The sequence below is a fragment of the Mus caroli genome, chromosome 9, assembly GCF_900094665.2.
Source record: "Mus caroli chromosome 9, CAROLI_EIJ_v1.1, whole genome shotgun sequence".
In the NCBI taxonomy this organism is placed as follows: domain Eukaryota; kingdom Metazoa; phylum Chordata; class Mammalia; order Rodentia; family Muridae; genus Mus; species Mus caroli.
In genome coordinates this window covers 10,895,079-10,922,383 of record NC_034578.1, presented here as the reverse complement: position 1 = coordinate 10,922,383, position 27,305 = coordinate 10,895,079, and the positions used below count along the sequence as shown (strand labels likewise).

The following is a 27,305-nucleotide window of genomic DNA, read 5'->3' as shown; positions in this document are numbered from 1 at the left end:
CAGACCCAGACCCAGACCCAGACCCAGACCCAGACACAGACCCAGACACAGACACAGACACAGACACAGACACAGACACAGACAGACACAGACACAGACACAGACACAGACACAGACAGACACAGACACAGACACAGACACAGACACAGACACAGACAGACACAGACACAGACACAGACACAGACACAGACACAGACACAGACACAGACACAGACACAGACAGACTTGGCTCAACCTTAGAGAAGGCCTGTTTGTTCCCTGTAGTCACAACTGACTTCTGGGCCATCCCAGGTCAACATGGCTATCTATGCTCTCTTGCCATCTTCTGCCTGGCCTTCAGCAGCCTGCAGTTTGTTGTTCCAATACTTCTACCTAGTACTTAGTGTCTGGTTCCCCCTTTCAGATATCTGCCTCCCCAAACCTAGCTCTGAAGCTCCCGAGGTCCCCACTTGTCCACTCTGTTAGAACCGTCCACCCTCCTCTGGCCACTCCCCGTAGTGCTTTGCTTAGGCCCTTCCTGGTCATTGCATTGTGTAACATGAGAGTATGTACACTCCACTGCTGTCCCCTGGAGAGTCTGAGGCCCTTGAAGCAAGCTTTTAGGTTTAGGGCTGCAATTTGCCTTCAGTGATCACTGTGCCAAATCAAACATTGACAGGTTAGGCATCTTCCTAGGATCTCCAAAGCTTGTCAAAGACTTCCTGGACCATCCCAGTGACTAGCCTGGTATGGACTCTCATCTCAGCAGAGGGGCAGCCCAGCCAGTTTCACCTTGCCAGGCACAGGAGCTGTCCCCCTGCCCTCTCAGGTATATTTTGATACATTGGTTTACTGCACTCTTTCAGAGACACCTTTTAAGGTACCTAGAGCTCTAGGAAGCCTGCCTTGGAGGTGTCTGCTGTAGCCCAGGGCACAGGAGAGCATAGTGCTGAGAGGGAAGGGGCACTTGGAATTGCCTAACCCACTGGTTCTTCAGTTTTGCTAAAGGTCAATCCAAGGAGAGGTTAACATGGGAACTGTGTGATTGGCCAGCTGTGTTGATATTTGTCATCATAAAGACTAGCTGGGGTTGATCTGTGACACCAGGGGAGGGCATGGACGCTGAATAGAACACTACCATTGGAACATTTGAGAATGACTTACCTAGGGGTAGAGTCTAGCTGAGTCCAACACTTTGGAGTACGGCTTGCTGAATATGTCTGCTGGAATGTGGAGATCTTCCTGTGTACTGAAGCGTTCACACTCTTCTCTGTTGAGAGCTGATCCTGCTGCACAAAGATGTGACTATGCATGTAGTATCTTCCATAATGTCAGGCATGGATCTTGTATTTTGAATTTACTCAAGATTGTGGTGTGGTAGCCATGTACCTAAGGTGATTTGGCAAAGTGCTTTCTAAGTGTCTCAACTTTACCAGATACAACAACAAAACATATCGTATCGATGACATTGACTGGTCTGTGAAGCCCACACAGGCCTTTCAGAAGCGGGACGGCTCAGAGGTCACGTATATGGATTACTACAAGCAGGTAGGAGTGGTTCCTCTTGTCTCTTTTATCTTAGCCTAGATAGAGACAGCCTTCTCTGTTTTAGTCACTTTTCTTGTGGTTGTAACCTCTCCAACAAACAGTTTAAGGGGGGCCTGGTTTCTTCTGGTTTATAGTGCCAGTGGATCCTTCTACCCTAGGGAGGAGGCGGGAAGCTGTCTGGACACACTGCACAGAGTGACCAGAAGTGGAGCTGACCTAAAGCCTCAGGACTGCCTGGCCTGCCCAATGACCTACTTCACCTTCTAAAGCTTTTACCACCTTCTAAAACAACATTTCCAGTTGGGTATCAAATGTTCAAATACAGGAGTTCGAAGATGTAGACCACAACACTATTCCTTCCAGAAAATTCCCCTGTCAGGGTGAGCCTACCTCACACATACTCACTCTCTTGCTTGTCCCTTCCGCACCCTCATTGTCTCTGGCTTGGCTAAGCTCCTCACTCCATTTCCTATTTTCTTTCTTCTGTAGCGATTGGCCTTAACATCAGATCTGATCATGTCACACCTAAGCTTTAAAGTTTCCAGGAGTTCATTGTCTTAGGAGTCAGTTGTAAACTTCCTCATGATGCTCTGGTCTGGTCACAGCAATCTCCCCCATGCCCCTCCCATACTCACCCCTCTGCTCCTGGCCTTTTGTGGCTCTTGACTCTGTTTCTCCCCCTGCATGTTCATGCGCATGCTTCCCCTTCCTGGATATCTCTTTAAATCAGGCAAGCAGTGAACAGCCTTCAGTTCCCAGGCGGGCAGCAAGTCCCCTGGGAGCCTGAGGTGCCTCCAGGAGGTGTGCATTCCTTGAACTCTGGCCTCATTGTTGGGAGCAGGGCAGGAGCAGTCCACCCTCCCCCTGAACATTTGTCTCCTCAAGTCACATTTTGAACTATTTTTGGAAATCTTGGGTTATTAGCTGAGTTCTATCCCATGGCAGACACTCGAGAGCAATCTTGCTGTCCCTGGAAGCCCCCTGTTCATTTACCACAGTTGTGTGGACCTCGCCTTCCAGGTTTCTGGTAGAAGTGTCTTCCCTCTCAAATCTCACAGAGGAATTGAAAATCAAAAATGAGACTTGTGTCCTTGGTCCTCACACTTCTCCTGGACAAGTGCCTTCTTCCTTTGCCACTTTTGGAAAATGGCTGTGATGATTCCAAGTCCTCTGAAGTTCTTCCTTCTGGGGGTGTCATTGGTCATGCATCTGGCTTTGTCATTACAGAAATAGCTCTGTGAAGGTCAAAGCTGTGCAACTGTTTTCAGCCTACGCAGCTTTCCATGGCTTTCGTTTCTCTTATTTATCAGTAATTATTTTGTTTTCTCATGAATAGATAATTACATATCTCCATGATGTTTATTTGGGACATTTATACATCATCTCCCTGAGATTGTTGTGTTGAATAAAGGAAATGCAGCACAGAAAGGGACACACAACACAGTTCTTCTTTGGAATAGGGAACAGTTGGATCCACTGACTTAGCCAGTAGAACAGAGGTTGCCAGAAGCCAGAAGTGGCAGAGAGAGATGAAAGAGATTGGCTGATGGAGAAGGCACAGTCAGAATGGCAGGGGTAGAAAGAGATGTGAGAGGTTGGCTGATGGAGAAAGCACAGTCAGACAGGAGGAATGCATTCTGGTATTCCAGGCTGAAGAAGATGGAGCTTGCTTTTGGCTACTTTGTGGGTTCTTCTTTCTTCCACTGTTCTCCATCCCCTCAACACCCCAACAATAGACAGGAGAGAGGAAAGGAAAGAAATCCCTGAATAAAGTCGGGGGCCAGAAAGCGGTGATGTTAGACTACTTGGGGCAAGTTTGAGCTTCACTATCAGGATACCTATTTCTTTGTCTTGTTTCTTCTTTGTGCACGACTACTTAACAAACAGAGACCAACAGCAACCAACAACCCACCAACCTCTCAGGGGCCAAGCATTTGCATGCCCTCTAAAATGTCCCCAGAATTCCAAATGTCACACAGTCATAGAAACTATTTGTAGCTGGGAAAATCATGCCCCTGCTAGAGCACGAGGCAAATCATAGTCAGCTACTGTGAACAAACTGAAGCAGCCCCATCTCCCATACAATCTTCCACACCTGGGGTTAAAATGAAAACATATTCCCATGATACTTCTGTGTTTTGCAAAGAAACCAAAATTTTGAAATTGTCACTACAGGGGAAGGCTGACTGCAGTTAACAACACCATATTGTATATTACAGTGACATTAGGTCTCTGAGAACATGGCCTCCTGTTGACCTGATCCCTGCCTTACTTGACCCCTGCATCACATCCTTTGTGGCTTTCCTCTGAGTCTCAGATTGATCTGTATCAGTCTCTTTTGACATTTTCTTCTTCCTTCTCCTCAAGAACTGCCATTCACTGTGGCTCCTAGAAAGGCTGCTCTCTCCATTGTTGTTTGAGACTGCTCAGACCCAGTAAGTTTGCTGTGCCCCTTGTTAGGGTTTCTTTGCTGCAGTGAAACACCATGACCAAAAAACAAATTGGGGAAGAAAGGGTTTATTTAGCTTACACTTCCATATTGCTGTTCCTCATCAAAGGAAGTCATGACAGGAAGTCAAACTGGGTAGGAACCTAGGGAGGCAGAAACTGATACAGAAGCTATTGGAGGGGTGCTGCTTACTGGCTTGCTTTGCTTATTTTTGTTTGTTTGTTTTTTTAATAAAACCCAGGACCACCAGCCCAGGGATGGGATCATCCAAAGTGAGCTGGGCCCACCCCATCAATCACTGATTAAAAAAATACCCTACAGGTGGATTATATGGAAGCATTCTTTTTATAGAGGTTCCTCCATTCAGGAAACACTACTTTGTGTGTCAGGTTGATATTAAGACTAGCCAGTACACCACAATTCCTGCATTAGACTAGCCAGTACCTCCATTCTTGCATCAGACTAGCCAGCACACTCATTCCTGCATTAGACTAGCCAGCACCCCATTCCTGCATTAGACTAGCCAGCACACTCATTCCTGCATTAGACTAGCCAGCACCCCATTCCTGCATTAGACTAGCCAGCACACTCATTCCTGCATGGGATTAGCCAGCACCCCCATTCCTGCATGGAACTAGCCAGCACCCCCATTCCTACATTAGACTAGCCAGTGCACCCCATTCCTGCATTAGAGTAGCAAGCACACTCATTCCTGCATTAGACTCACCAGCACACCTCCTTATTGCCTAGCACACTCACTACCATGTCCTCAACATTTTATTTGCTTAAGTGCCCTGTGGGTGTCTCAGTCAGATATTGTTCACTCCCCTATTTCTCCTTAGGATTTTGAGTTTCAGGTGGAAAATCCTTTTGCTGTCCTCTCTCTCCTCTTAGCCTCATTCTCCTGCACCAGTGCATCACCTCCTCAGTCGCATGCACACACTAAACTCAGGGTTTAGTAAGGGGCCTATCTAAGCTCACTGCCATGGAGTCCTATCTTTTCCGTGGTGTAGTGTAAGCAGTGCACACAGTAATGATGCATCCAGGCCCTTTAGCCTGACACCTGGATGTTGTGAGCACAAGCAGGTGGTAGAGACCCTTGCTACCTTCCTCTTCTTTACCTCTAAATCAGAGCTTGGGTTGTCCTCTCGTTTAGCCTCCCCCCTCGGCATCCTCCAGCTCATCCTTCCTGCTGTATCCCAGTGTGCTTGCTAGTCACTAATAGCCCAGTTTCCATGCACGTTCCTAGCTGATACCTGCATGGAACAGACTGTACCTGTCCTTTCTATCACTAGATTGTAGATTCAGCTTCAGTATCATGTGTTACCTCATCTGTTACAAGCTTTCTCATTGTACTTTCTGTAAGAGGTGAGCATGCACCGGCCTGCATCAGTGCATTGCATTGCTCCTGGGGCACGTTCTCCTTAGACCAGAGATGTCCTTGGGAATCCTGGCTGTACAGTAGCTTGTAAGGTATTTGTGCATGATATGTACTCTTTGTGTGTGCATAAAACCCACACTTTGTTAAACGGTTGGGTCTCTGTACTGCATCAGTGAACTGAACAAATCTCTTTTAGGACCTGTCCTTCTGTAACATGGAGGGAAAGGCCTGGTCCTTTTTTGTGCTGAGTTGGCATGTTCTGTGTAGTTATGGAGGGAAGGAAACAAAGTCACGTCAGGTTTCAAAATGTCCTCCTTTCTAAACTAGGAAATACATACTACATTTCTGTTAAATTTCTGTTAAAACGTGTTAAGAAAAATATTTGAAAATTCTTAGAAAATTGGAGCCAGGGAGGAGGTAAAAGCTCCCTTAGGACAGCCATTCTGGAGAGCTGTGCCATGGTAGAAGACCCTTCCCAATGTGGCCTGGATTTGGAGGTCCTTCTGTGGGGGGGGCTCTGTTACTCTTGCATGTTCTCCATTCTTGGGCTCTCCCTCCTTCATGAAGCCCCCTGACTTGGCAGCTCTAGCCCAGCACCCAGTGGTGTAGCACTGAGTGAGGGTAAAGTCCCAGGCTTCAGGAACCACACTAGGGTCTGTCCCCATGGGTGTGGTCTGTAATGTGTGTGGCTTTGCTATGTAGATAATGTAGTCACCAAAAAAGCCAAGAACTGTGTCTACCTCAGTTCCTGAGAGGAAGAAGGTGCTCCAGCCATCTATACTGAATTAATGACTTTTGTAAAGACTCTTGATAAAGGCTTCCCTGACCATCTCCTCACAATATTTGCTGTGCTCACAACTGTAATCTTGTATTCCTGAATTGGTTTTAATTTTTAAAAAAAAGTCCTTATGGGACCAGAGAAAAGTTTGCATCTAATGCCCTTAATTTTAACTGTGATGGTCAGTAAAACATAATTCCCAGGTTGTTTTGTAGATTATAATTTTATAATTCCAGTCATGTTATTAGTTGTACTAGAAATTAGTATTAGTTATAATTTGCCTTTGGAAATAAACCTTTGGCAAGGTGAAATGAAAGTGTAGGAAGGGAGGGCGTGGAGCACTGAGTGAAGCACTAAGAGTTCATCATAGACCACACAGCCAGCATGGGTTTGACCTGCAGGACTTGTGAACTCCCTGACAGTCTCATTTCATAGAAGAAGAAAAGTGGACGGAAGGGCCCAAATTCCCCTCGTCAGTTCTGGGCTGCATCTACTCTGATACACAGTGCCATCCTGGGTATCAAAGACACTTTTGTTCTTTTGAGAAACTGAGTAGAGTATAATCTTGGCCTGCAATGTGTGCGTAGATATTGTTAAGGGGAATTGAGGTTATTTAAGCATGTGCTTCAAACATTTATGATGTGTATATAGCTGAAGACTGCTCTGAATCCGAAGGAAACCTAGAGGAAGCAGGGCAATTAAGTCTTAAAACTGGTGTTGCAGTGTAAAAGATAATAAAGGGCCAGTGAATAGCTCAGCAGTAAAGACTCCATGCTAAGCCTGAATGGTTTGAGTTTGAATTTTTAGGATTTCAATAATGGAAGAAGACAACAGAGTCCACAATTGCGTCATCATACAAATGAATTTACACACACACACAAACACAAACGCACGTACTACACCGCAGTAAATTAGAATGTAATTTAAAATAAAGTATAATTGAAGGTATAAAAGATGAGTTGTGAAAGAAAGTAGTAAAAAGATTTACTTAGCGACTCATTTGGGGATTTGTGTTGCTTGTAACCAAGGATGCCCCTCTGCTCTGTATCCGTGCTTGCTACTCCGTCATTAATCTTGTATTTTACAGCAATATGATATCACCTTATCTGACCTAAATCAGCCAGTGCTTGTCAGTCTGTTGAAAAGAAAGAGGAATGATAACTCTGAGCCTCAGATGGTCCACCTGATGCCAGAGCTCTGCTTTCTCACAGGTAAATTCTGTGTCAAGCTCCACTCCTCCTTGCTTTAGCTGACTGCCAACGTGTTCCTATAGCTAGGGGGCAAGCGACCCTTAAGGAGCTTAAGCAAAGTTTGGCCAAGTGCGAGAATGAAGCACCCTCAGAGTCTCTCTCTCTTGTGCATCATCCATGAAACCCTGATGGCAGATCTGCCTCCGGATACTTTCTAGAGGCTCAGGTGCCTTTTTGCTGTGTTTTTGGAGTTTACTAGTAGAGGAAATCATAATATGACCCCCCCCCCCTTTTTTTGGTCCAAGCTATTTTGTTAGAGTGAGACCAAAATGACTCTTATTTTCTTCATGTACCAAAAAGCAATTCTCACTGCACAGAAGAGCCTGCCTGAATGTTGATTTATACTCTATAGTAGAACCTGCCTGATTGTCAATAAACACTATATAGTAGAGCCTTCCTGAGTGTCAGTACACACCAAATCATAGAGCCTGCCTGATTGGTGCTTCACACTATGTAGTAGAGCCTGCCTGAGTATCAGTACACACCAAAGCACAGAGCCTGCCTGAGAGTCTGCAGTGCTGTTAGCAGTATTCACATGACTGAGTCTGTGCTACTTAAAGTGCTTTTGCCATAAATACTTGTTTTGTGGACAGACAGCAGTGGAATCCAGTGTCTGAAAGGAGGGTGTTCCTTCTCAGTGGCTTTCTGACCTGGAAGCTCTGAAGATCTGACATGTAGTAGCCCCTGACCACGTAACTTTATTGAAAACTTGAAATGTTACTAGCCCTCCCCACCAATAAATAGAAATAAGATATGCTATGGATGAAAAGCACGGGCCAGATTCTGAAGGTTTGGTATTTAAAATATTAACTGGTAATATTTTAAAATATATGTCTCATTTTTAAATATGGATCAAATACTGGATTAAATACTTAATACTACTTGAAATAATTGCATACCCATCATTTTTCCTTTTTAGAAACTTGACTACTAGAAAACTTTCAAGCCGCATATGTATCAAAAGATGGCCTAGTTGGCCATCACTGGAAAGAGAGGCCCATTGGACTTGCAAACTTTATATGCCCCAGTATAGGGGAATGCCAGGGCCAAAAAATGGGAATGGGTGGGTAGGGAAGTGGTGGGTAGGGTATGGGGGACTTTTGGGATAGCATTGGAAATGTAATTGAGGAAAATACGTAATAAAAAATATTAAAAAAATAAATAAATAGAAAAAAAAGATGTATTTATTTATTTAATGTTAGGTACATTGGTATTTTGCCTGCACGTTTCTCTGTGTGAGGTTGTTAGATGCCCTGGAACTGGAATTACAGACAGTTGTTAACCACCTGTGGGGACTAGGAATTGAACCCAGATCCTCTGTAAAAGCAGCCAGTGCTCTTTAAGTGTGTTTCTGGCACCCAAGGACGTCAGAAGAGGGAGTTGAATCCCCTAGGAGTTATATATGGTTGTGAGCTGTCATGTGGGTACTGGAAATCAATCCTGGGTCCTTTGGAAGAACAAGTGCTCTTAACCACTGAGACATTTCTGCAGCCCAAAACTTCCTTAAAAACAAACAAACAAACAAACAAAAAAACCAGACAGTTTCACTGTGTAATCCAAACTGGCACTGAACCCACCTCATAGAGCAGGCTGGGCTAGAACTCCTGAACACTGTGATTAGAGTCGTGTGCTACTCTCAGCTCTTAGAAACTGTTGCAGTGGTTCTCAGTCTATGGCTCCCAAAACCCCTTGTGGCTGCATATCAAATGTTTACATTGTGATTCATAACTGTAGTTCAAAGTAGCAACTAGTGTTGTCCCTGCAACATGAGAAGCTGTATTAAAGGGCTGCATCAGTAGGAAGGCTGAGACCCACCATGTTCAAGACTCCTAGGGCTTACCTCTCTACTTCACAGTGCCCTGCATGGGGTCAGCTTACTGATTTGAGTGGAAAGCATGCTTAAACAGGGCCAGCCCCTCTGCCTGTGCTCACTCTCTGCACTCCCCTTTGCTTGCCTCTCCCAGGCCTGAGCAGCCAAGCAACCTCAGATTTCCGCCTGATGAAGGCAGTAGCTGAAGAGACTCGGCTCAGTCCTGTGGGAAGGCAGCAGCAACTGGCCCGACTCGTGGATGACATCCAGAGGTAGGGGCCACCAGTTGAAATCTCATGTGTCCAGTGTGGGGGCTGAGTGGGTAGCACCGGATGATTCTGATGATCGTCTGTTCCTTTGTTGATAAGAATGTCTAAGCTTGCCAACTCAGAGCGAGGCCCCGTGGGTTTGAAATCCCCAAGTCCAGAGCCCATCGGTACAGCCAAGAGCTCAGCAGTCACAGCTGACAGGATTTGAATAGCTGATATGATTTCTTTATTCAAAACTGTAATGTGTTCCCAATGAAGAAAGGGCTAGTGGCCATATTAAAAAGAGAAATAGAAACTGAAACAGCAATACAATACTCCAGACTCCCAGGACTTCCGGTGAGGGATGCCAGATCCAGACGAGGATTTCAGAGATCTGGATGAACACAGTCTCTAAAATTTCTGTTCTCCTCAGCTCATCTCTGAGGCGCCTCCTGCCTGCACCATGGTTTCCTATGACTTGTAAGGAGAGCTCTTTCTTCTCCCTTCTGCCTTCCTAAAGCTGTGCTGACCAGTATTGTGACCCTGTGTCTCAGCTGAGGGGCACTTGAAATGTGCCTAGTGGCACATTATAAGCTGTTAACATTTTGAAGATGTGAGAATAAAGTAATTTCTTATCACCTCTTAACTCTTAATGAGGCTGCCAGAAGTTTTAAATTCAGTGTGCAATACTTGCCTTTAGATTTCTGTGGCCTCACATTACGGTTAGACGGTTGTTTTCTTTAGAGATGTTTGAGTAATACTAGGTCATCGTGAAAATAGATATAAGCAAACTAAAAAGGAGAAAGGAAAATAGAGAGTAGGCAAATAGGTTAATAATGAATTACCCTATTCCAGGGAATGATAGAAATGTTGCTGATATTTGCAGATTCATAGTCTAATCCCACTCTTCTCAGGAAAACAGCATAGCAGACATATTTTCTAATATCATTCATTTAAGTGTTTTTGTATGATAAATGTACATCTCTATCATACCCCTGGCTTTGTAGCACCCACTCTGTGGGTACAGTTTTTAACATGTCTTGTAGATACTACCTGATATACCTGCATCATATAAAGAGATTCTGTTTGGCCCCTTAAACTGGGCTGTGCGTAAGTCTTCTGACGTATCACCGCCACATGCCTCCTGTTCATCATGTCTGGGCCGATGACGGCCTCACCCGTGGCAGACATCAGAAGCAACTTAGTAATTGCAAGGATCAGTGTGAGGACAGCTGTAGCATAGAAAAGTCCCTGCTGAGGAGAGCGCTGTGAGGGGTTTGTGCTTTCAAGGGAAGGGGGCGGGGCTTTTCACAGGACTCACCAGCATCCTCTGGGCTGCTGGCTGATACAGTCTTGGCAGCTCTGGAGGAAATGGAGTGATGTGAACAGGTTCACTGGCGTCACGGAGCTCACAGCTCAGTGAAAGTACACCATGTCGTGATCCCTCAAGCTAAACCATAAGCTGATCAAAGCCTCCTATGTCACAAATACAGAGATTTATAGAAACATTAAGGATGCTCAGTTGATAAGACTAGCCTTCTCAGCGCTCCTCTCTGGGTATATCCTTTGGATTTTCTGAAGCTAAATTTTGTGTGTGTTAAAAATGTTTATTCATGGGCTGGTGAGATGGCTCAGTGGGTAAGAGCACCTGACTGCTCTTCTGAAGGTTGGAAGTTCAAATCCCAGCAACCACATGGTGGTTCACAACCACCCGTAATGAGATCTGATGCCCTCTTCTGGTGCATCTGAAGACAGCTACAGTGTATTACATGTAAAAAATAAATAAATCTTTAAAAAAATGTTTATTCATTAACACTTTCGTACATGTGAAATATATACATGTATAATGCACTTTGACCATAGTCCCTGTGTCGTCCTTGCCTCTCCCACAGAACCTTACCTTCTTCTCAAGAAGTTCTCCCTCATACTTCCTTGCCTTTGTGGGCCCCAGAGCCAGGAGAACTTAGCAGTGCTACACCACTGAGCACTGTGATTCCCTTTGCCCAGCAGCTGTTAACTGCCCTGAGCCTCTCCCCGGGAATCCCTCTGCCCCACCTCAAGCCTCCCTCCTTCCTGTTCTTGGTGGGGACAATGATTGACATAATTCTTTTGAGCTGCCCAAAATAGATATAATTATTTTACATATATCATGATAAATAGGAGACCATCATTCGATAATTCAGCAAGTCACTATTACGTCTTTGATATTTAAAAACCTTTAGAAGATATACACTTCAGTGATTGTAAATGACTCTGTTGACAGGAACCCAGTGGCTCGGTTTGAGCTTGAGACCTGGGGATTGCATTTTGGAAGCCAGCTATCCCTGACTGGCCGGGTTGTTCCCTCTGAAAAAATCCTGCTGCAGGACCACACAGTGAGTAGTCATTCTCTTCATTTGCAAGTGTGTGCTTGACTTTGTGTACATATGTTCACTCTCCTAAGGTGATGGGGCTTGCTGCACATGAGTGCGCATGCTCATGTGTGTGTGTGCGCGCGAGCACGCTCATGCCCCGACTTTGTCCTAAGACTACAAGTTTCTTTTGATTTTTCCTCTTTGGTTTCAGTTTGGTATCTTTGTGTGGACTTAGCAGCATCTGGTGGGCATGGTTTAGGTCTGTACGTAATTGGTATTGTAAACCATTGCAAGTCACACAGGGCTGCCTATGACCAGCTGTCACTCTTACTTTAAGCAACTGAAAACAAGCAATCAAGGAAGCATGGTCACCCACATAAATTCTGGTAGAGAGTGACTTTAATAGCTAACATTGGCCAGCTTTACCCAAAAGGTAAGGGATTCGTACAGATCTCACACAGTGTTGGCTGTAAGCTGACACATAAAGAGACGAATTACCCTCCATCCAGGCTTTGGTGGAAGAAATGAAACAGGTACCAGACGGAGAGGCCACTTGACTGCAGCCTCTCAACCCCTTTTTCCCAGGAAGCCAGTGTGTTCTGTGAAGAGGGACAAAGGCCCAGCTGTCTTTCAGTTGCTCTGTTGTGACAAATGGTCTAAACTGCTCTCTGAATACCCTTGCTCAGTCCTTTCGTGATCATCTTTCTCTCAGTGTCAACCTGCATTTGCTGCTGACTGGTCCAAAGATATGCGATCTTGCAAAGTTTTGAGTTCTCAGCCTTTGAATAGATGGTTGATCGTGTGCTGTAACAGGGCTGAGCACTTGATTGAAGCCTTTCTGAGCTGTCTGAGGAGAGTTGGAGGTGCCATGGGATTTAATGTGAGCTACCCTAAAATGTGAGTGTACAGTCAATTTTTTCCATCTGTTAGCTTGGCTTGAAAGTTGGAAGTGACGCCTGGTATATTTATCAAGCATTTATTTTACTAATGTTTCTCTTTTAAAGATTTCTTTTATAAATGATGTCTGTGTCCATGTATCTGTGTAGGTTTAGGCACACAAGTGGAAGTGGCCACAGGAGGCAGAGTTGTCAGCCTCCAGAGCTGGAGTTGAGAGTGGATTTGAATTATTTGGTGAGAGCGCTAGGAAATGAATCTCAGTCCTCTGCAAGAAACATACAACTTCTGACCCATCTCTTTAGACCATTAGTATTATTTCTTGAAATGTCAGAAATAGTCACAAGAAGTTAGATTTTATATTTATTAAATTGCTTTATAAAACTAAAATATAGGGGCTGGAGACAACTCAGCAGAACACTGGCTGCTTGTCCAGAGGACCAGGTTCAATTCCTAGTACCCACATGGCAGCTCACAATTCTATGTAACTCAAGTCCAGGGCATCTGATGGGTTTTTTTCTTGACTCTTAAGGTACCTGGCACATGAGTGGTACCCAGACATGTACATGCAAGCAAAATACTCATATACAGAAAACAAAAATAAGTAAATCATTAAGAACCCTGGAATACATTCTATTTTATCTTTGTAAAGTTGGTTTTGTAGTGTCTAGGGAAGTCTCTGTCTCATGGAGTCTTTCAAGTCAGTTGGGTATACATCCTGAAGAAGTCTATGTGGTGCCTCCTCTACTGTTAACCTTCCAGGCCAGTTATTATAAAACTGAATAGCAAACATGATATTAAAAAGTAAACATTAGCTGGGCAGTGGTGGTGCATGCCTTTAATCCCAGCACTTGGGAGGCAGAGACAGACGGATTTCTGAGTTCGAGGCCAGCCTGGTCTACAGAGTGAGTTCCAGAACAGCCAGGGCTATACAGAGAAACCCTGTCTCGAAAAACCAAAAACAAACAAACAAACAAACAAACACATATTTTAAAAAGTAAAAATAAAAAAAATTAAAAAGTAAACATTGCATAAATTCCTGACTTGATAGATTCTAGGCTCTCGAAAGTTACAGTAAGGTTAGTGTTAAGGTAGCTTTCTGACAACCAACCAACCAAAAACCAAAACCAAGGCCAGCCTTCCGTGCTTTGAGCATTCTGGAGTAACTGCTGTGCATCAAATACTCGGTTGGCTGCCAGAAATGAAGACGCTACAGACTCACTAAGGGCTGTGTGTGTCCAGACACGCTCAAGTTCGAAACGGAACAGCATTTTACCTGAATTGACCACATCTCACTTGGACTAGACGTACTTGGAAGCAGACAGTAGCTAATTAATTATGTCAGCAGCACATCTACTGTCCAGAGCTCCTCCCAAAGCCTTATTTACATCATATTTAGAATTCTCCTCTTATCACTGAATCTGCTGACAAATTCTCTGTAGTTTCCGTACTCGAGTTTCTCTAAGCTTGGAGTTAATACAGCAGGAAGAGAATTATAACTATAATGATGGTAGAAGTTAATCCAGCAGACCTGAGCTGGGAGTGCAGTCTTTGCCTGTCACGGGCTCAAGAGCCATCCTGTGTCCGTATGTCTCTGGACTTTTTGTTTTATTTTGTTTTGTTTTGTTTTGTTTTGTTTTTTAATGAAAGCCATGTTTTATTTCACTCTGTCTCATCTATGAAGTATCCATTTGCCTGCTAGATTTACAGACCTGGCCTCTCTCTTCTAAAATGTTTGCCTGGTGGTGTGTCTGAGCTGGAGTGAGAGGTTTGCTTTGGAGAAGCCAGAACTACAGAATTATCAATGCAGTGCTCCCAGGCCTTCAGGGGGCTGTGAGACGAGGCGGGGAGCCCTGCCACCTGCTGAGCAACTGTATTTAAAAAGGCAATGACTAAGACCCTTCCTGCTTCTCTCTCCCTCTCCCCACCTCATGTGGTGGTGGTGGCTGCAAAAAGCTGCAGATAATTTTATTTCATGTGTAGAGACTAGATTGGCAAGTGCCTGTATGTAGGAATCCTTTCTGTAGCCTCTAGCCCTGATATCATTATTTAATTGACAAATAGCTGTTGACTGATTGGCTGATTACAGTTAAATAGGACAGGCTCCAAACAAGTTGTCCCTACAGAAGAGCAAACACCACCCCTTTTGTGATTCAAAGATTAGTTAAAACCTCGCGTATTAATTAATGATTCCCAAAGCATTTTGGAAAACTCAGGCCTGCTTCCGACATCTGAAATTATGGGCTTCTAATTTCAGAAGTTCACTTTTGACCCATTTTTGAATAGCAAATCAATTAACTGAGGGGATTTGGTACAACTGAGAACATTTCTATTTTTACTAATGTTTACATGCTAACCGGCCAGTTATGGAATATTTGGCACATCGTGCCTTGGAGAAATGCATTAGATGTGAGAGGCTCTTGTTTCTCTCTAAGGATTTTTTTTTTCCCGTAAAATGGCTGGTCTGTTTAAGGGCCTCTGTCCTTTACCTAACACCCTATGACTGATTGAGTGCACTAAAAAGACAATAAAATCATCTTCCCACGCAGCATAAAAGTGGACGAGACCCCAGCAGCGTTCCTTCGAGCCATCCAGGTGCACGGCGACCCTGATGTTCAGTTGGTAAGTGTGGGATGCGTTCTGGGTTTTAGATTATAATTTTTATATTTCCTTTATGTCTGACGTCTTAAAAAAGAGGGTTCTGAGCATATTGTCTGTCTTAGTCAGGGTTCCTATTGCTGTGATGAACACCATGAACAAAGCAACCCATGGAGGAAAGGGCTCTTTTGGCTTATACAGCTACCAGAAAGCTTGGTACTTACAATAAGAATGTGTATTTTACTCATCTACCAGGCGTGGACCCCAGAGCTGAGCCATGCAGCTGCTCACATGCCTGCTCAGCCCCCCTGAAGACCACTGCAGTCATCTCTGTCTGTTACAGGCCGACAGTCAGTCAGACTGCAGACTCCCTCTCTTTCCCTTATGGAGATACTTTCCCTGCACACACACACACACACACACACACACACACACACACACACACACTAGCTAAAGGATATACTTTCACAGCTCTGTTCATCACTGAAGGAAGCCAGGGCAGGAACTCACGCATGGCAGGAACCTGGACTCCGGAGCTGATGATGCAGGCTTACTCAGCCACAGTGGGCTGGGCCTGCCTGCTACCATCAAGCACTGATTAAGAAAATTCCCTAAGACTCTCTCCAGCCCCATCATATGAAGGTGTTCTCTAAACTGAGGTTCTTTCTCGTCAGATGACTTTAGCTAAATTGGCCTAAAACCAGCCAGCACAATGTCTGATGTTTTCAGATTGCTGTGTTCTTCCCCCAAAATACTCAGTAAAGTATAAATTCCAGTATTATTATCAATATTTGATTTTCTTAATTCTAACAACTTTTAAATAACTTGCTACTTGCTTTCTCAAGCCTTATTTGTGTCTATAGATTGTATAACTTGCTGGAGTCATCTTTTACATATGATTTAAGAGAAACAGACTCCCATCTCTTCCAGTAGTGTTAGAGTACTTGAGGTCTTCACAGTAGTTCAGAAGATTCTTGCAGGCTCCTAGGTCTCAGGTGGCATTGGCTCCAACATCCCCTGAGTTCATGCCACCTGCTGTAGGTTTCATCTTTGGCAGCTGCCGTTTTTTCCTGCATAGTGTGATTATGTCGTGCATCTGCAGTCACCTAATTTCCCAGAGCAGTGTGTGTGCCACTTCGTGTGGCTGCTTGCCTGAATGGTGTGTGTGTGTACTCGTGTACTCATTTGTGTGTGGTATATGTGCATGTCTACATGTTTGCTGTATGTGTGCATGCTCATGTGTTCATTTGTATGCATGTATTTGCCTACATGCATACCTGTGTGTGTGTATGTGTGCCGGTACATATGTGTTTCATGTGCCCATTTGCCTGAATGTGTGTTTGTTTATGTATAAGTGTGTGGATGCATGAATGTGTGTGTGTCCCCAGTTATGCTTTGCATGTACAGCTGGAGACTAGAGCCTAAGCATGATTTCATCACACCCCAGAAAAGTTAAGGTTGGCATTCCTGCTACCAGAGAGCTTTCTACTTAAAATAAAAATGAGTATAGTCCTTATCTACCAGGTCTGGGCCCACAGCTGCTAAGCCATGCAATCACTCACATGCCTGCTCAGTTCCCCCTGCAGACCACTGTAGTCATCTCTGTTACAATCAGACAGACAGACAACACTCTCTCTCTCTCTCTCTCTCTCTCTCTCTCTCTCTCTCTCTCTCTCTCATGGGTATTACATTAAATGAAAAGAATTCTCACTCCAAGGACATTAAATTTAATCAAAACAAAACTGTAAGGAAAAGTACAAGCATGTACAAGCATGTTCTTTCCCAGAACCCAGAGTTCCAGACATGCACTGTCACTTTTTGGAACCCTTTGAGGGTACGTTTCAGGGTACCCATTACTCTTGACTGCTCTTGATGCGAATGCCCTAAAAACCAGGCCACTCTACTACAGAACCACAGGGTGGCCAGCTAACCATGAGAGAAAGAGCGAGCAAGAAGGGGATTTGGGGAGCCTAATGGCAGTTCAGGAGAGGGATGAGAGGAATCATGGGTGTGTCCGTGCAGCTTGAACACTTATACAGCTGACTTTCCAGGGACTCTGACGGAGCAAAACAGCACTGTAAGTAATCAGTGGCCTCAAGGCCACATAAGGGAACCACTACCATGTTTACTTTTGCTTCTTGGGAGCATGGGACTGGCAATGTTTAGCGAATCCATGCATCCTGATGTTTGGAGATGCCACACCTTCGTGTTGTCCATGAGCTATTCACACATGTAAGGAGCTGGACCTGATTGATCTTCTGTTGTTGTCTTGCATTAGGTGATGTGCATTCTGCCTTCTAATCAGAAGAACTATTACGACTCCATTAAAAAGTATTTGAGCTCTGACTGCCCAGTGCCAAGCCAGTGTGTGCTGACCCGGACCTTGAATAAGCAGGGAATGATGCTGAGTGTGGCCACCAAGATTGCCATGCAGATGACCTGCAAACTTGGCGGAGAGCTGTGGGCTGTGGAGATTCCAGTGAGGACTATTTCTTTCTCATGACCAGTCAGTTTCCAGACACAATTCGACATAGCATCTTGTGATCCCAGTTGCCCTTGAGCACTTTGGGAGGGGGCTTCTCAGATCCCTTGAAGATGTGATGCCTAAATCTTTTGACACTCAGTTTCCTTATATAACTAACTTATATAATTAATTAACTGCATGCTTCCAGTCAGCTCCAGATTGCTTCTAGCTGCTAGCATGGAGAGCACTTGAACCTGTAACCTTCTGGGGCTCACTGTTTCTGATGTGTGTGGTCCCCCCCCCCACACACACACACCCAGGGTTGTAACATCATACAAACCTTTGCAGAGAAATTCCAAAAGATGGTGAGGCACACCCTCTCCTCTCAAGGAGGTTCTGCTTAGCTACTAAAAGACTTCATGCAAGATACTCTTGGGTGTCATAGACCCAGGAGGGGCCTGATTTGGGTTTTCCTGGCTGCCATTTTAAGCCCTGTCCCATGGCCTCTACCCTTGTCTGTGCAGCAGAGTATGCATTTTCAGGGGAACCACGGCCCAGCTGTGGTGAGGACTCACCAGATGCCACCTTGGGAGGAAGTGAGGTGGCTGGGCTGCCTGTTGCTCGTCCCTCTTCATCCACGGCAACTGTGAAAAGCAGGCATGGTTCATCCTTAGGTCCTTCTGACGGGGCAGAGGGTAAAGGGATTGGCTGCCTCCTTTGCCACCTCTGCCCCTTGACCAGCCCTGGGGTCAATCAGGCTTTCACTGAAGATCTATCATAATCTTCCTTGTCTTTCAGTCTTTGGTTTCTTTCGGTTTCTTAATCACCTGTCCCATCTGGAACTCCATTTGTTTGTCACACAGCTTACTTTGAAAATGTGGTAACTGGAGAGGTTCTAAAATGTCCTTGTTAGGGAGAAATAAGCTCATTCCATTTAACCACAATTAACTTGATTTAACAGTTGAAGTCCCTGATGGTCGTGGGTATTGATATCTGCAGAGATGCCCTCAACAAGAATGTGGTGGTCGTTGGGTTTGTAGCCAGCATTAATTCCAGGATCACCAGGTACTTTAAATGCTCTTAACTCTCCTAAACTTAACCTCTCAGGCCTACCTGTGTGGATGTGTGGTCAGGGATGACACCTTTGGACTGGATAACGCATTGGGCTTGTCCCTGGAGAATACCAATTCTTCCCATCTTAGCAGACATCTGTGGTCTATAGCTCTTCATCTAAGGATGAGGCATGAAATTCTCAAAAAATACGTATAAGTGTTAAAGACTTATTATTAGAACATGCCTTAAAGTTTAAAGTTAAAGTATTAATAGTATAGACAGTGAGTTTCATTATATTTTCAAACATACAAGAATTAGTTTGATCAGCCCACTCCATTATTATTCTGTTACACTTTAAAAACATTTTATTATTGATATATATATTTTTATGGATATACATGTGCCATGGTGTGTGTGTGTGTGTGTGTGTGTGTGTGTGTGTGTGATGTCAGGAGACAGCTTGCAGTAGAAGTTGCTTCTCTCCTTGGCTCCTGGGATTAGACTCAGGATGTCAGGTTGGTGTCAGGTTCCTTCTGAGCATCCAACCTGCTCCCCACCAGATTTTTAAGTATATTTTAAAGAACATACTGACATGCTCTTCACATACATACATACATACATACATACATACATACATACATACATACCAAACTGTATTACTTGCTTACATTTTGAACATCAGCTGTTAAATTCGTGAATTACATATTACAATGTGATTGGCACTACTGAAGTAAAAGGCGGCCTCAGTTTAGAACCATTTTCACACATCCACTGGGGTGAGTTGTTATTTGTCTTCCAGCCACATCCCTGGCTCACGAACACATGGATTCTTGTGCATGTTTTTATGTTCTAAGTGTCTGTGAGGAGCACGCTGTGAATTAGGCACCTGCATATATTATGTAAGGCACCTTAGCTTTAAAGCAGTACTTGCAGTACCTGGTCTGCTTTTGCAGCCAAAGCACAGTTGTTTAATTTAGCTACAAGTTCCATAGTTAGGGGAGAGTGGCAGTTCCTATTTCATAAGGCATTTGTGGGGGTTATGTCAGATCAGTGCTCCAAACATTGCAAGCTGAGGTGAATACCTCAGCACATCCAGTTATCTTTCTTGTCAACTTTTGCAGATGCTTAAGGTGGGGAGTATGGCAAGCCTATAAGATGGAGATAAACTAGAAATGCCTTGAACAGGTTCCTGGCTCTTGTTAAATTGTTCTCTTAGAATTGCTTCAAGATTTGTAATTAAATAATATATTTTGAGGCCATAGCAGCTACTTGGAAAATGTTTGTTCCCTGGTCTCAGGCATTTGATTTTCTCCATTAATCTAGTGTTAGTTTGTATCCACACTTTTAAGATACAGGAAGAGTAAACATGGTGTTTGCATGGGCACAGCCCACACTGTTACAAATATGAGATCATTTGTCAACTGGATCTTAGAAGGCGCCTGTTCCACCATCTCCATGTCTCTTAAGGCTTCTGACTTGTCAAAAGCATTTGCAGTTGTGTTACTGTAACTGCAGACAGTCAGGGAACTGTGACAATGGTGGCAAAATGTGTAAGTCACTTCCTGTTGCTGTGACACACCTGAGAACAACTCTTCAAGGAAGACTGACTTGGTTTACAATTGCGGAGGTATCAGGCAGTGGTCGCTTGGCTCCACTGCTGTGGGCCTGAGACAGCTGCTCACCTTGAGCCAGCCAGGAGATAGAAATATAGAGATGCATGAGGGGGTGTCAAGAGAGAAAGACACAGTCTTCAAAGGTATGCCCCCGGTGCCCTGCATCCAGCAAAGCCTCCTTCCTCAGTGTATGCTCAGCTAGGAGTTCAACTTAGTTTTGTGGATTCATCTGATGCAGTTGGCACCCTGGGTGATACACCCGCTTCTCCATAGCCCCACAAGCTGAAGAGAAGGCCTCTAACATAAGCCCATTTGAGGGGACCCTTCATATCCATGTCCTAACACATACTAAGTCCCAGCTCCCATTTCCCATGTACCTTCAATTAACAACTATCAAGATTACTTTTCAAGTCCTGACAGCTTAATAGTGTTGAGATGGTGATCCTGGAAGAGTCACCTCTAGGACTGGGTTAGAACATTTTGCAAGCAAATCTGTTAAACTAACATATTCTCTTGCAATCGAGACATGAGCTTGTATTAGCTCTCACTGTGTACCAGGTAGCATTCCACAAATATTGCACTGTGTTATTGACATACTAACTACTGTCCTTTAAACCTTCCTGGTGCACATAGAGAAGTTCAAGTTTGGGTTTGAGGCAAGGCCATCTAGCTGTTGGCTTTCCTGGTCAGAGTGTGAGTCTAGATGGCAACACTGAAGGAGGGAAGAGGACCCATTAGCATGACTGTAGCAGACAACAGAGTCAGGAGCCCTGGCCTTTGCTGCTGCATCTGTCTCAAACTTAGTGGATGTGTTTGTAGCAGGCATCTGGAAGTTAATTCTCACTTGTGTGTTCTGTTTATTTCAGGTGGTTTTCCCGCTGTGTCCTTCAGAGAACAGCCACTGATATTGCAGACTGCCTCAAAGTCTGCATGACTGGTATGTAATGGAGTGGGCTCTGGGGACTCCTCCACACCCCAAACCCACAGACCCGTGGGAGCAAACACTCAAACCTGGCAGCTCTCACCCAGGCAGAGATTTGCACATCTGTGTGCTGCCTGACAGACTGCGTAGCATTTATGTCGCTGTGTGTGCTGAACACAAAGTCAAGAGGAGAGCAAGTGTGTGGCCACCCAGGTGGCCCTAGCAAGCAGTGTGGCGAAAGGAAGCCTGCCCTGGAGAAGGGAGGCTAATGACAGAGCAAGCAGCAGTGAATGCGCACATGGAAGACCAGCCTTTCACCCCGAGGACAGGGATGTGGGAAGAGAAGACGGGGAGAGAGGAAATGACACAGGCCTCCTCTTCACGGCCCCAGCCTGCTTTGGCTTTATCATGTGATCCACGTTCATGTCTTTCCCTCTCCCAGTCTGCAAGCCTGAGGAGTTGAGATATTTTTTTAAGTGAATTTGATGACCCTTGGTGGCTGCACTCATAGAAGCACGATTATCTTCTGTCAAGCCAAGTTCCCTAGGCAGTAAACTCTCCTGAAATAAACTATGCAGTGTAGACACAAAAAGGATCTTATCATTTTCCCTCCATCTGAAAACCTGGCCAATGTTTAGTCGTTCCTGCTGAAAGTCTCTCTCATGGGGGAATTGCTGTCTGGTGCCTATTTGGAGGCGGTTTATAGTTCGAGTGGGTGGAAGTGTTTTCAGACTCCATCCCATCTGTGAGAATTAGACTGTTTTGAGAGGAACGCAGGAGCCATTTTCTCATGTTTGCATATTTATTCTCATTAGGGAAGAAAATGAGACAAACACAGCCAGTCTGGTCTTGAGCAGATTCAAAGACTTGAATTAGTGTTAATTAGGTTTTAGGCATTTGTCTATTGCATGAATTAAATTTTGATTTGTTACTCAATTTTGGCTAAAGAAATGTGTTAAAGACTATATTATGCCACAGAAACCCTGTGACTGCTCAAGTAGCAGACATGAAGGATTGGTCCTAGTTAGCCCTTTTTCTATTGCTGTAGATACAACCCAAACTAAGTCTTAACATTTTACTGTGCTCTGAAATAGCAAAGTTACTTAATCGTGAAAACCATGGAAATATTATTTTTGGAGGCCCTGGACCGATGCCTCTTTTCTCACTAACATCACATTCTCCAGGTGCTCTCAGCAAGTGGTACAGGCACAACCATGATTTGCCGGCACGGATAGTCGTGTACCGGGACGGTGTAGGCAATGGCCAGCTAAAGACAGTTTTGGAATATGAAGTCCCACAGCTACTGAAAAGTGTAACAGAGTGTGGTTCGGATGCCAGGTACTGTGTTCCCTCTCTTTCTCTGACATTTGTGTGATAACGTACATATGTGATCCTGCATGTATGGTTTGTGGACAAGAGCCTTCATTTTTCAGACAGTGAAGTTTTGCTGTGTTTCCATGTCATGCCCAGCTTGGATGGGTTTTCCTGATGTTAGAGTGTAGTTCAGATAGTCTAATAAAGATACCCTAATGCTGTAAGGTTTGGGAGCCTTGAGTAGGGCATGTTGAGGGAGGCAGGCATCTTTCTGAGCTAGCAGAGGCCAGAATATCAAAGGCACTGTATACATATTAATGCTCCCCTGGGATGTGGAGCCGTGATTTAAAAGTTGAGTTCCAGACAGAGCCTCTGGTTAAAGTCACTGGGTCACAAATAAGGTTATGAACACAGGTGGGGAGCCTCACTGCCATTCACTGAGCGCTGTGGTCACTTGTGTTCCATGGGTAACTTTCTCCAGTGATTGTGTGGAGGGCGAGATGCAAGGGAAATCCTAGAATGGGAAAATGAGTAAAGACTGTACTCTCAGCTGGTGTCTTCAATTCTTAGGGATGATCTGGGGCTAGAGAGGTGGTACAGCGGTTAGGGGCATTGGCTCCTCTCCCAGAGGGTCTGAGTTCAATTCCCAGCAACCACCTGGTATCTCATGACCATCTGTGATGGGATGGGATCAGATGCCCTCTCTGGCATGCAGGCATACATGCAGATAGAGCACTCAATATAAATGAACAAATAAATAAACAAATAAATAAACAAACAAATTATTTACTTACTTAAGAAAAATTCTTAGAGATCATCTTATTCCCAGACAGTGCAGATCTGTTTCTGAACATGCTCACATTGCGATCAACCAAAGCTCAGGCCACCAGCCACAGAGGGATGGTCTTGTCCTCGGGCTGCTCCTGGTACAGAGGTGGGAAAGCCAGCTACTTGTAGTTGTAACTAAGCTGGTAGTGGGAAATCTGTTTGCTCCTCACCAGACCTCTGGTGACTGTATCTCAGTTGAACGATTAAAACTAAAAATGATGTCACCGGAGGAGGTGGGCGAAGCCAGCAGTGACAATCTAAGGAGCTAACATTTCAGTTTTAGTGAAGGAGACATCCGTAACTGAGTTGTCACTGGCTTCTAGGGAGAATGGTTTTCTGTACACCGTAAGAGAATGTTCTTTCAGTGAGTTAGCACCTGGGCAGTCAGCATCTGGTCTGTTTTTCCTTCCCTCCCTCCATTCACCCATCTGTCCATCCGTCCGTCCACTCATCCATCCTTCCACTTGTCTGTCTGAGCATGGGTGCCTCAGTGAAGGTGGCCGGGGTGACTGTTGCTAACGCAAGGGAAGTCTCCTGCAGAGGAGAGTCTGGAAGATCTTCCCTTAAGATTCAGTTGAAAATCTGGGCGGTACAGGCCTGCAGTTCCAGCCTGGGCAACTTAGTGAGACCTTGCTTCAATATAGCAGCAGCAGAGCACTTGGCTAACATGCGCGAGACCCTGCGATCCAGCCCCAGTTCTGCAAGAAAAGGCAATCAAAGTAGCATCATTCTTCTTTCCTATTAACATTCCATAAACTAGGCAGATAGCATAGTTCACCCTTGTTACACATCCAAATAGACCTCAATTAAAATAACTATATCTGTCAAGAGGAGGAGGATTCATGGGTGATTTTTTTCTGTGTTTTGCAGTATTTATAGCATGGTTTTCTATCTATTTTTTAGCCTGATCAAGTAACAATTAACCAAACAAAAAAAGTGAGCTGTTTGGCTCACTCCTGCCGTTTTGGTTGCAGGAGCTGCAGACTGTCCGTAGTTGTGGTCAGGAAGAGATGTCTACTGCGCCTCTTTGCTTCGACTGGCCACACTGTGCAGAACCCCCCACTCGGCACTGTTGTGGACTCAGAAGCAACACGTCCGGAGTGGCAAGTGTCCCTGGAAAACTGTGTGTGTGTGTGTGTGTGTGTGTGTGTGTATGTGTTTGTGTATATGTATGTGTATGTATATGTGTGTCTGTGTGTGTATGTATGTGTGTGCATGTTTGTGGGTATGTATGCATGTGCAAATATGTGCTCATGTAGAAACCAGAGTTTGATACTGAATGTCTTCCTGCTTGCTTTCTACCTTTGGCTGCCTTCCCAGTGTTTAGATTGATTACAGGCACACAATCATGCCCCGGTTTGTTTGTATTGACATGAGTGGCAGGAGATCCTGCTCAGGTCTTCAAGTTCACACAGAGGGTGTTTCACACTGAGCGATCTCCCGGAAAGATGGATTCTCACACGCACCCCTTGTGCATCGTTTCAGTTGGGCCTTGTTTTGTGACTCCTTCTCTCCACCCTTCCCTGTTCCTCTGCAGGTATGACTTCTACCTGATCAGCCAGACTGCTAACCGTGGGACTGTTAGTCCCACCCACTACAACGTCATCTATGATGACAATGCCTTGAAGCCGGACCACATGCAGCGACTGACCTTCAAACTGTGCCATCTCTACTACAACTGGCAGGTGAGGAGGAGGAGCGTCTTAGTGAGGCGGGTGTGACGTCACCACCTGGGCTTGCTGTGCACTCCTAGTGTCACAGAAGGGAGTGGGTACACGATTCCTTAAATCCGTGGTAGGAGGAGCCCTCTCTGCCAACTAAATAAAACCGCAGGGAGCGTATCAACAGGCCCAGGTCCAGTCTCCAGAGGACTTGAGGATACAAGATGGAGGGTAACATACTAGGAGAGATGGAAGCCAGCAGGGCGAGCCTGGTGAGGGTAAGAGGTGTAGGCCTGCCTCTGTTCCTTTCCTCAGGCAAGAGCCCAAGGCCCAGGTTAGCTCTGAGCTCCACTGGGACATCAGACCACAGGCAGTGTAGGGTAGGCCTGTATGCAGTGTCTCCCAGCTTACACACAGTGAAGAGACAGACACACCCCCAGCCCATTTTGCCAGTGAGCTTGTGTTTCCAATGGACCTGCCTCCCTCCTTTGGTGGTTGGGTTTAGTCACTGTGGAGGCCAAATGCATTATCTCTGCAATGTTACCTTTCTTTCCCTCCCCAGGGCTTAATCAGTGTCCCCGCGCCATGCCAGTATGCACACAAGCTGACCTTCCTGGTGGCACAAAGTGTCCACAAGGAACCAAGTCTGGAATTAGCCAATAATCTCTTCTACCTCTGACAAGTGAGCCAGAGGACGGCTGGGAAAGCAGTGGCTCTGCATTGTTCAGATCTGCCTAACGCCCAGGCGCGAACTGCTTAAGGGGCTTGAGCCTAATTTTAAGTATTGAGAAGGTTTTTTTTTTTTTAAAAAAAAAAAAGCCTCATCTGAAACAGTGCAGAACAAACCTATGGGGATTTTTGTTTCACTTGTGTCTAAAACCAACAATGACAAACAAACAGAACCCACAGAGTGATGGGTTTTCTTGTGGCTTTGTCATGTGTCATTTTACTTTGGCCTGGCTCAGCCTCGTATTTCTTTCCTTTTTTTTTTTAATTCAGAGCTTGAGGTGAAGTCTCATGTGGTATTTGGGGTATATCATCACAGCTAACTGGATTCTAAAGCAATATTTGTGTGGTATTTTGATGGTACCTGGTGGGGTTTAACTTCAGGAAATTATCAGAGTTTTTCTAAACATTGTAGAGCATTTTGTAGAGTGGGTTAAGTAAATATTGAAAATAAAGAAAATCTGAGCATCACATATGTGTTTCTTGTGACTTAAATTTGAAGTTGAGTGAAGTGAGCCTTGGGTTATTTAAGGAGCTGTGTCACAGACAGAACTCAATGCCTGGTCCTGTGACTGGCTCTCCTTTCCTCCAGCAGAGGTGCCCAGCCTTGCTTCCCACTCGCAGGGAAGACAGACACCACAGGAAGAGGACCTGGGAAGGTCCTGCATCCTGCTCACACAAGAACACCTGTGCTTGTACACTTGGCCTCCCCCACTGTCACCAATACTCACTCTGTGCCCTGTGCACCAGAGCCACCCCCACCAGCCCCTTCAGGGGGCTTCTCTGTCCTCTTTCCAGAGCACCAGTTTTTCCTCACTGACCAACTGACATTATAAACAGGTTATTCTCCAGTGTGTCCTTAAAAAGAAACCATCTAGGGGTTGGAGAGATGGCTCAGCGGTTAAGAGCTGAAGATCTGACTGCTCTTCCAGAGGTCCTGAGTTCAATTCCCAGCAACCACATGGTGGCTCACAACCATTTGTAATGGGACCCGATGGCATCTTCTGGTGTGTCTGAAGAGAGCAGTAGTGTACTCATACATAAAATGAAGAAATAAATCTTTTTTTTTAAAAAAAGCATCCATCTATCTTCTTCTGCAGCTACCACCTCTCTTCCCTTCTCTTTATACACTCTGCTCCATGAACACATTCCTTGCTCTAACTAGAATTTTAGCACAGTAACTGCCTCAGATCTGCTTCATTCGAGGGTGTCGAGGCTTTCACTTTGCAAAGTGTTACAGCCAGATGTTGTGTGACAGCATTTCACCACTTGGTGTTCTCCTGGCCTCTCCTGCACGACGACTTATCTCTACTCTGCTGTGTCTCCCTCTCACCAGCACTCCTCCTCTGCTAGAGTCCTCCCTCTCACCAGCACTCCTCCTCTGCTAGAGTCCTCCCTCTCACCAGCACCCCTCCTCTGCTAGAGTCCTCCCTCT

The 27,305-nt window shown here is 45.0% G+C and overlaps 1 protein-coding gene across 3 annotated transcripts in view; it reads left to right on the top strand.

The window, feature by feature from the left end:
* Positions 1-25,823, top strand: part of Piwil4 (piwi like RNA-mediated gene silencing 4) — a 39,925-nt gene extending 14,102 nt beyond the window's left edge. For 2 of the 3 annotated variants that reach the window (XM_029482018.1, XM_029482020.1), the window contains 13 exons: positions 1,416-1,527; positions 7,223-7,346; positions 9,350-9,467; positions 11,707-11,818; positions 12,510-12,694; positions 15,241-15,313; positions 17,568-17,768; positions 18,715-18,818; positions 21,286-21,356; positions 22,526-22,679; positions 24,458-24,586; positions 25,021-25,168; positions 25,707-25,823. In XM_029482018.1, coding sequence (XP_029337878.1) covers positions 1,416-1,527; positions 7,223-7,346; positions 9,350-9,467; positions 11,707-11,818; positions 12,510-12,694; positions 15,241-15,313; positions 17,568-17,768; positions 18,715-18,818; positions 21,286-21,356; positions 22,526-22,679; positions 24,458-24,586; positions 25,021-25,168; positions 25,707-25,823 — 1,648 coding nt within the window. The remainder of the gene's footprint in view (positions 1-1,415; positions 1,528-7,222; positions 7,347-9,349; positions 9,468-11,706; positions 11,819-12,509; positions 12,695-15,240; positions 15,314-17,567; positions 17,769-18,714; positions 18,819-21,285; positions 21,357-22,525; positions 22,680-24,457; positions 24,587-25,020; positions 25,169-25,706) is intronic. The other variant, XM_029482019.1, reaches the window with a different exon arrangement.
* Positions 25,824-27,305: the final 1,482 nt, after the last annotated feature.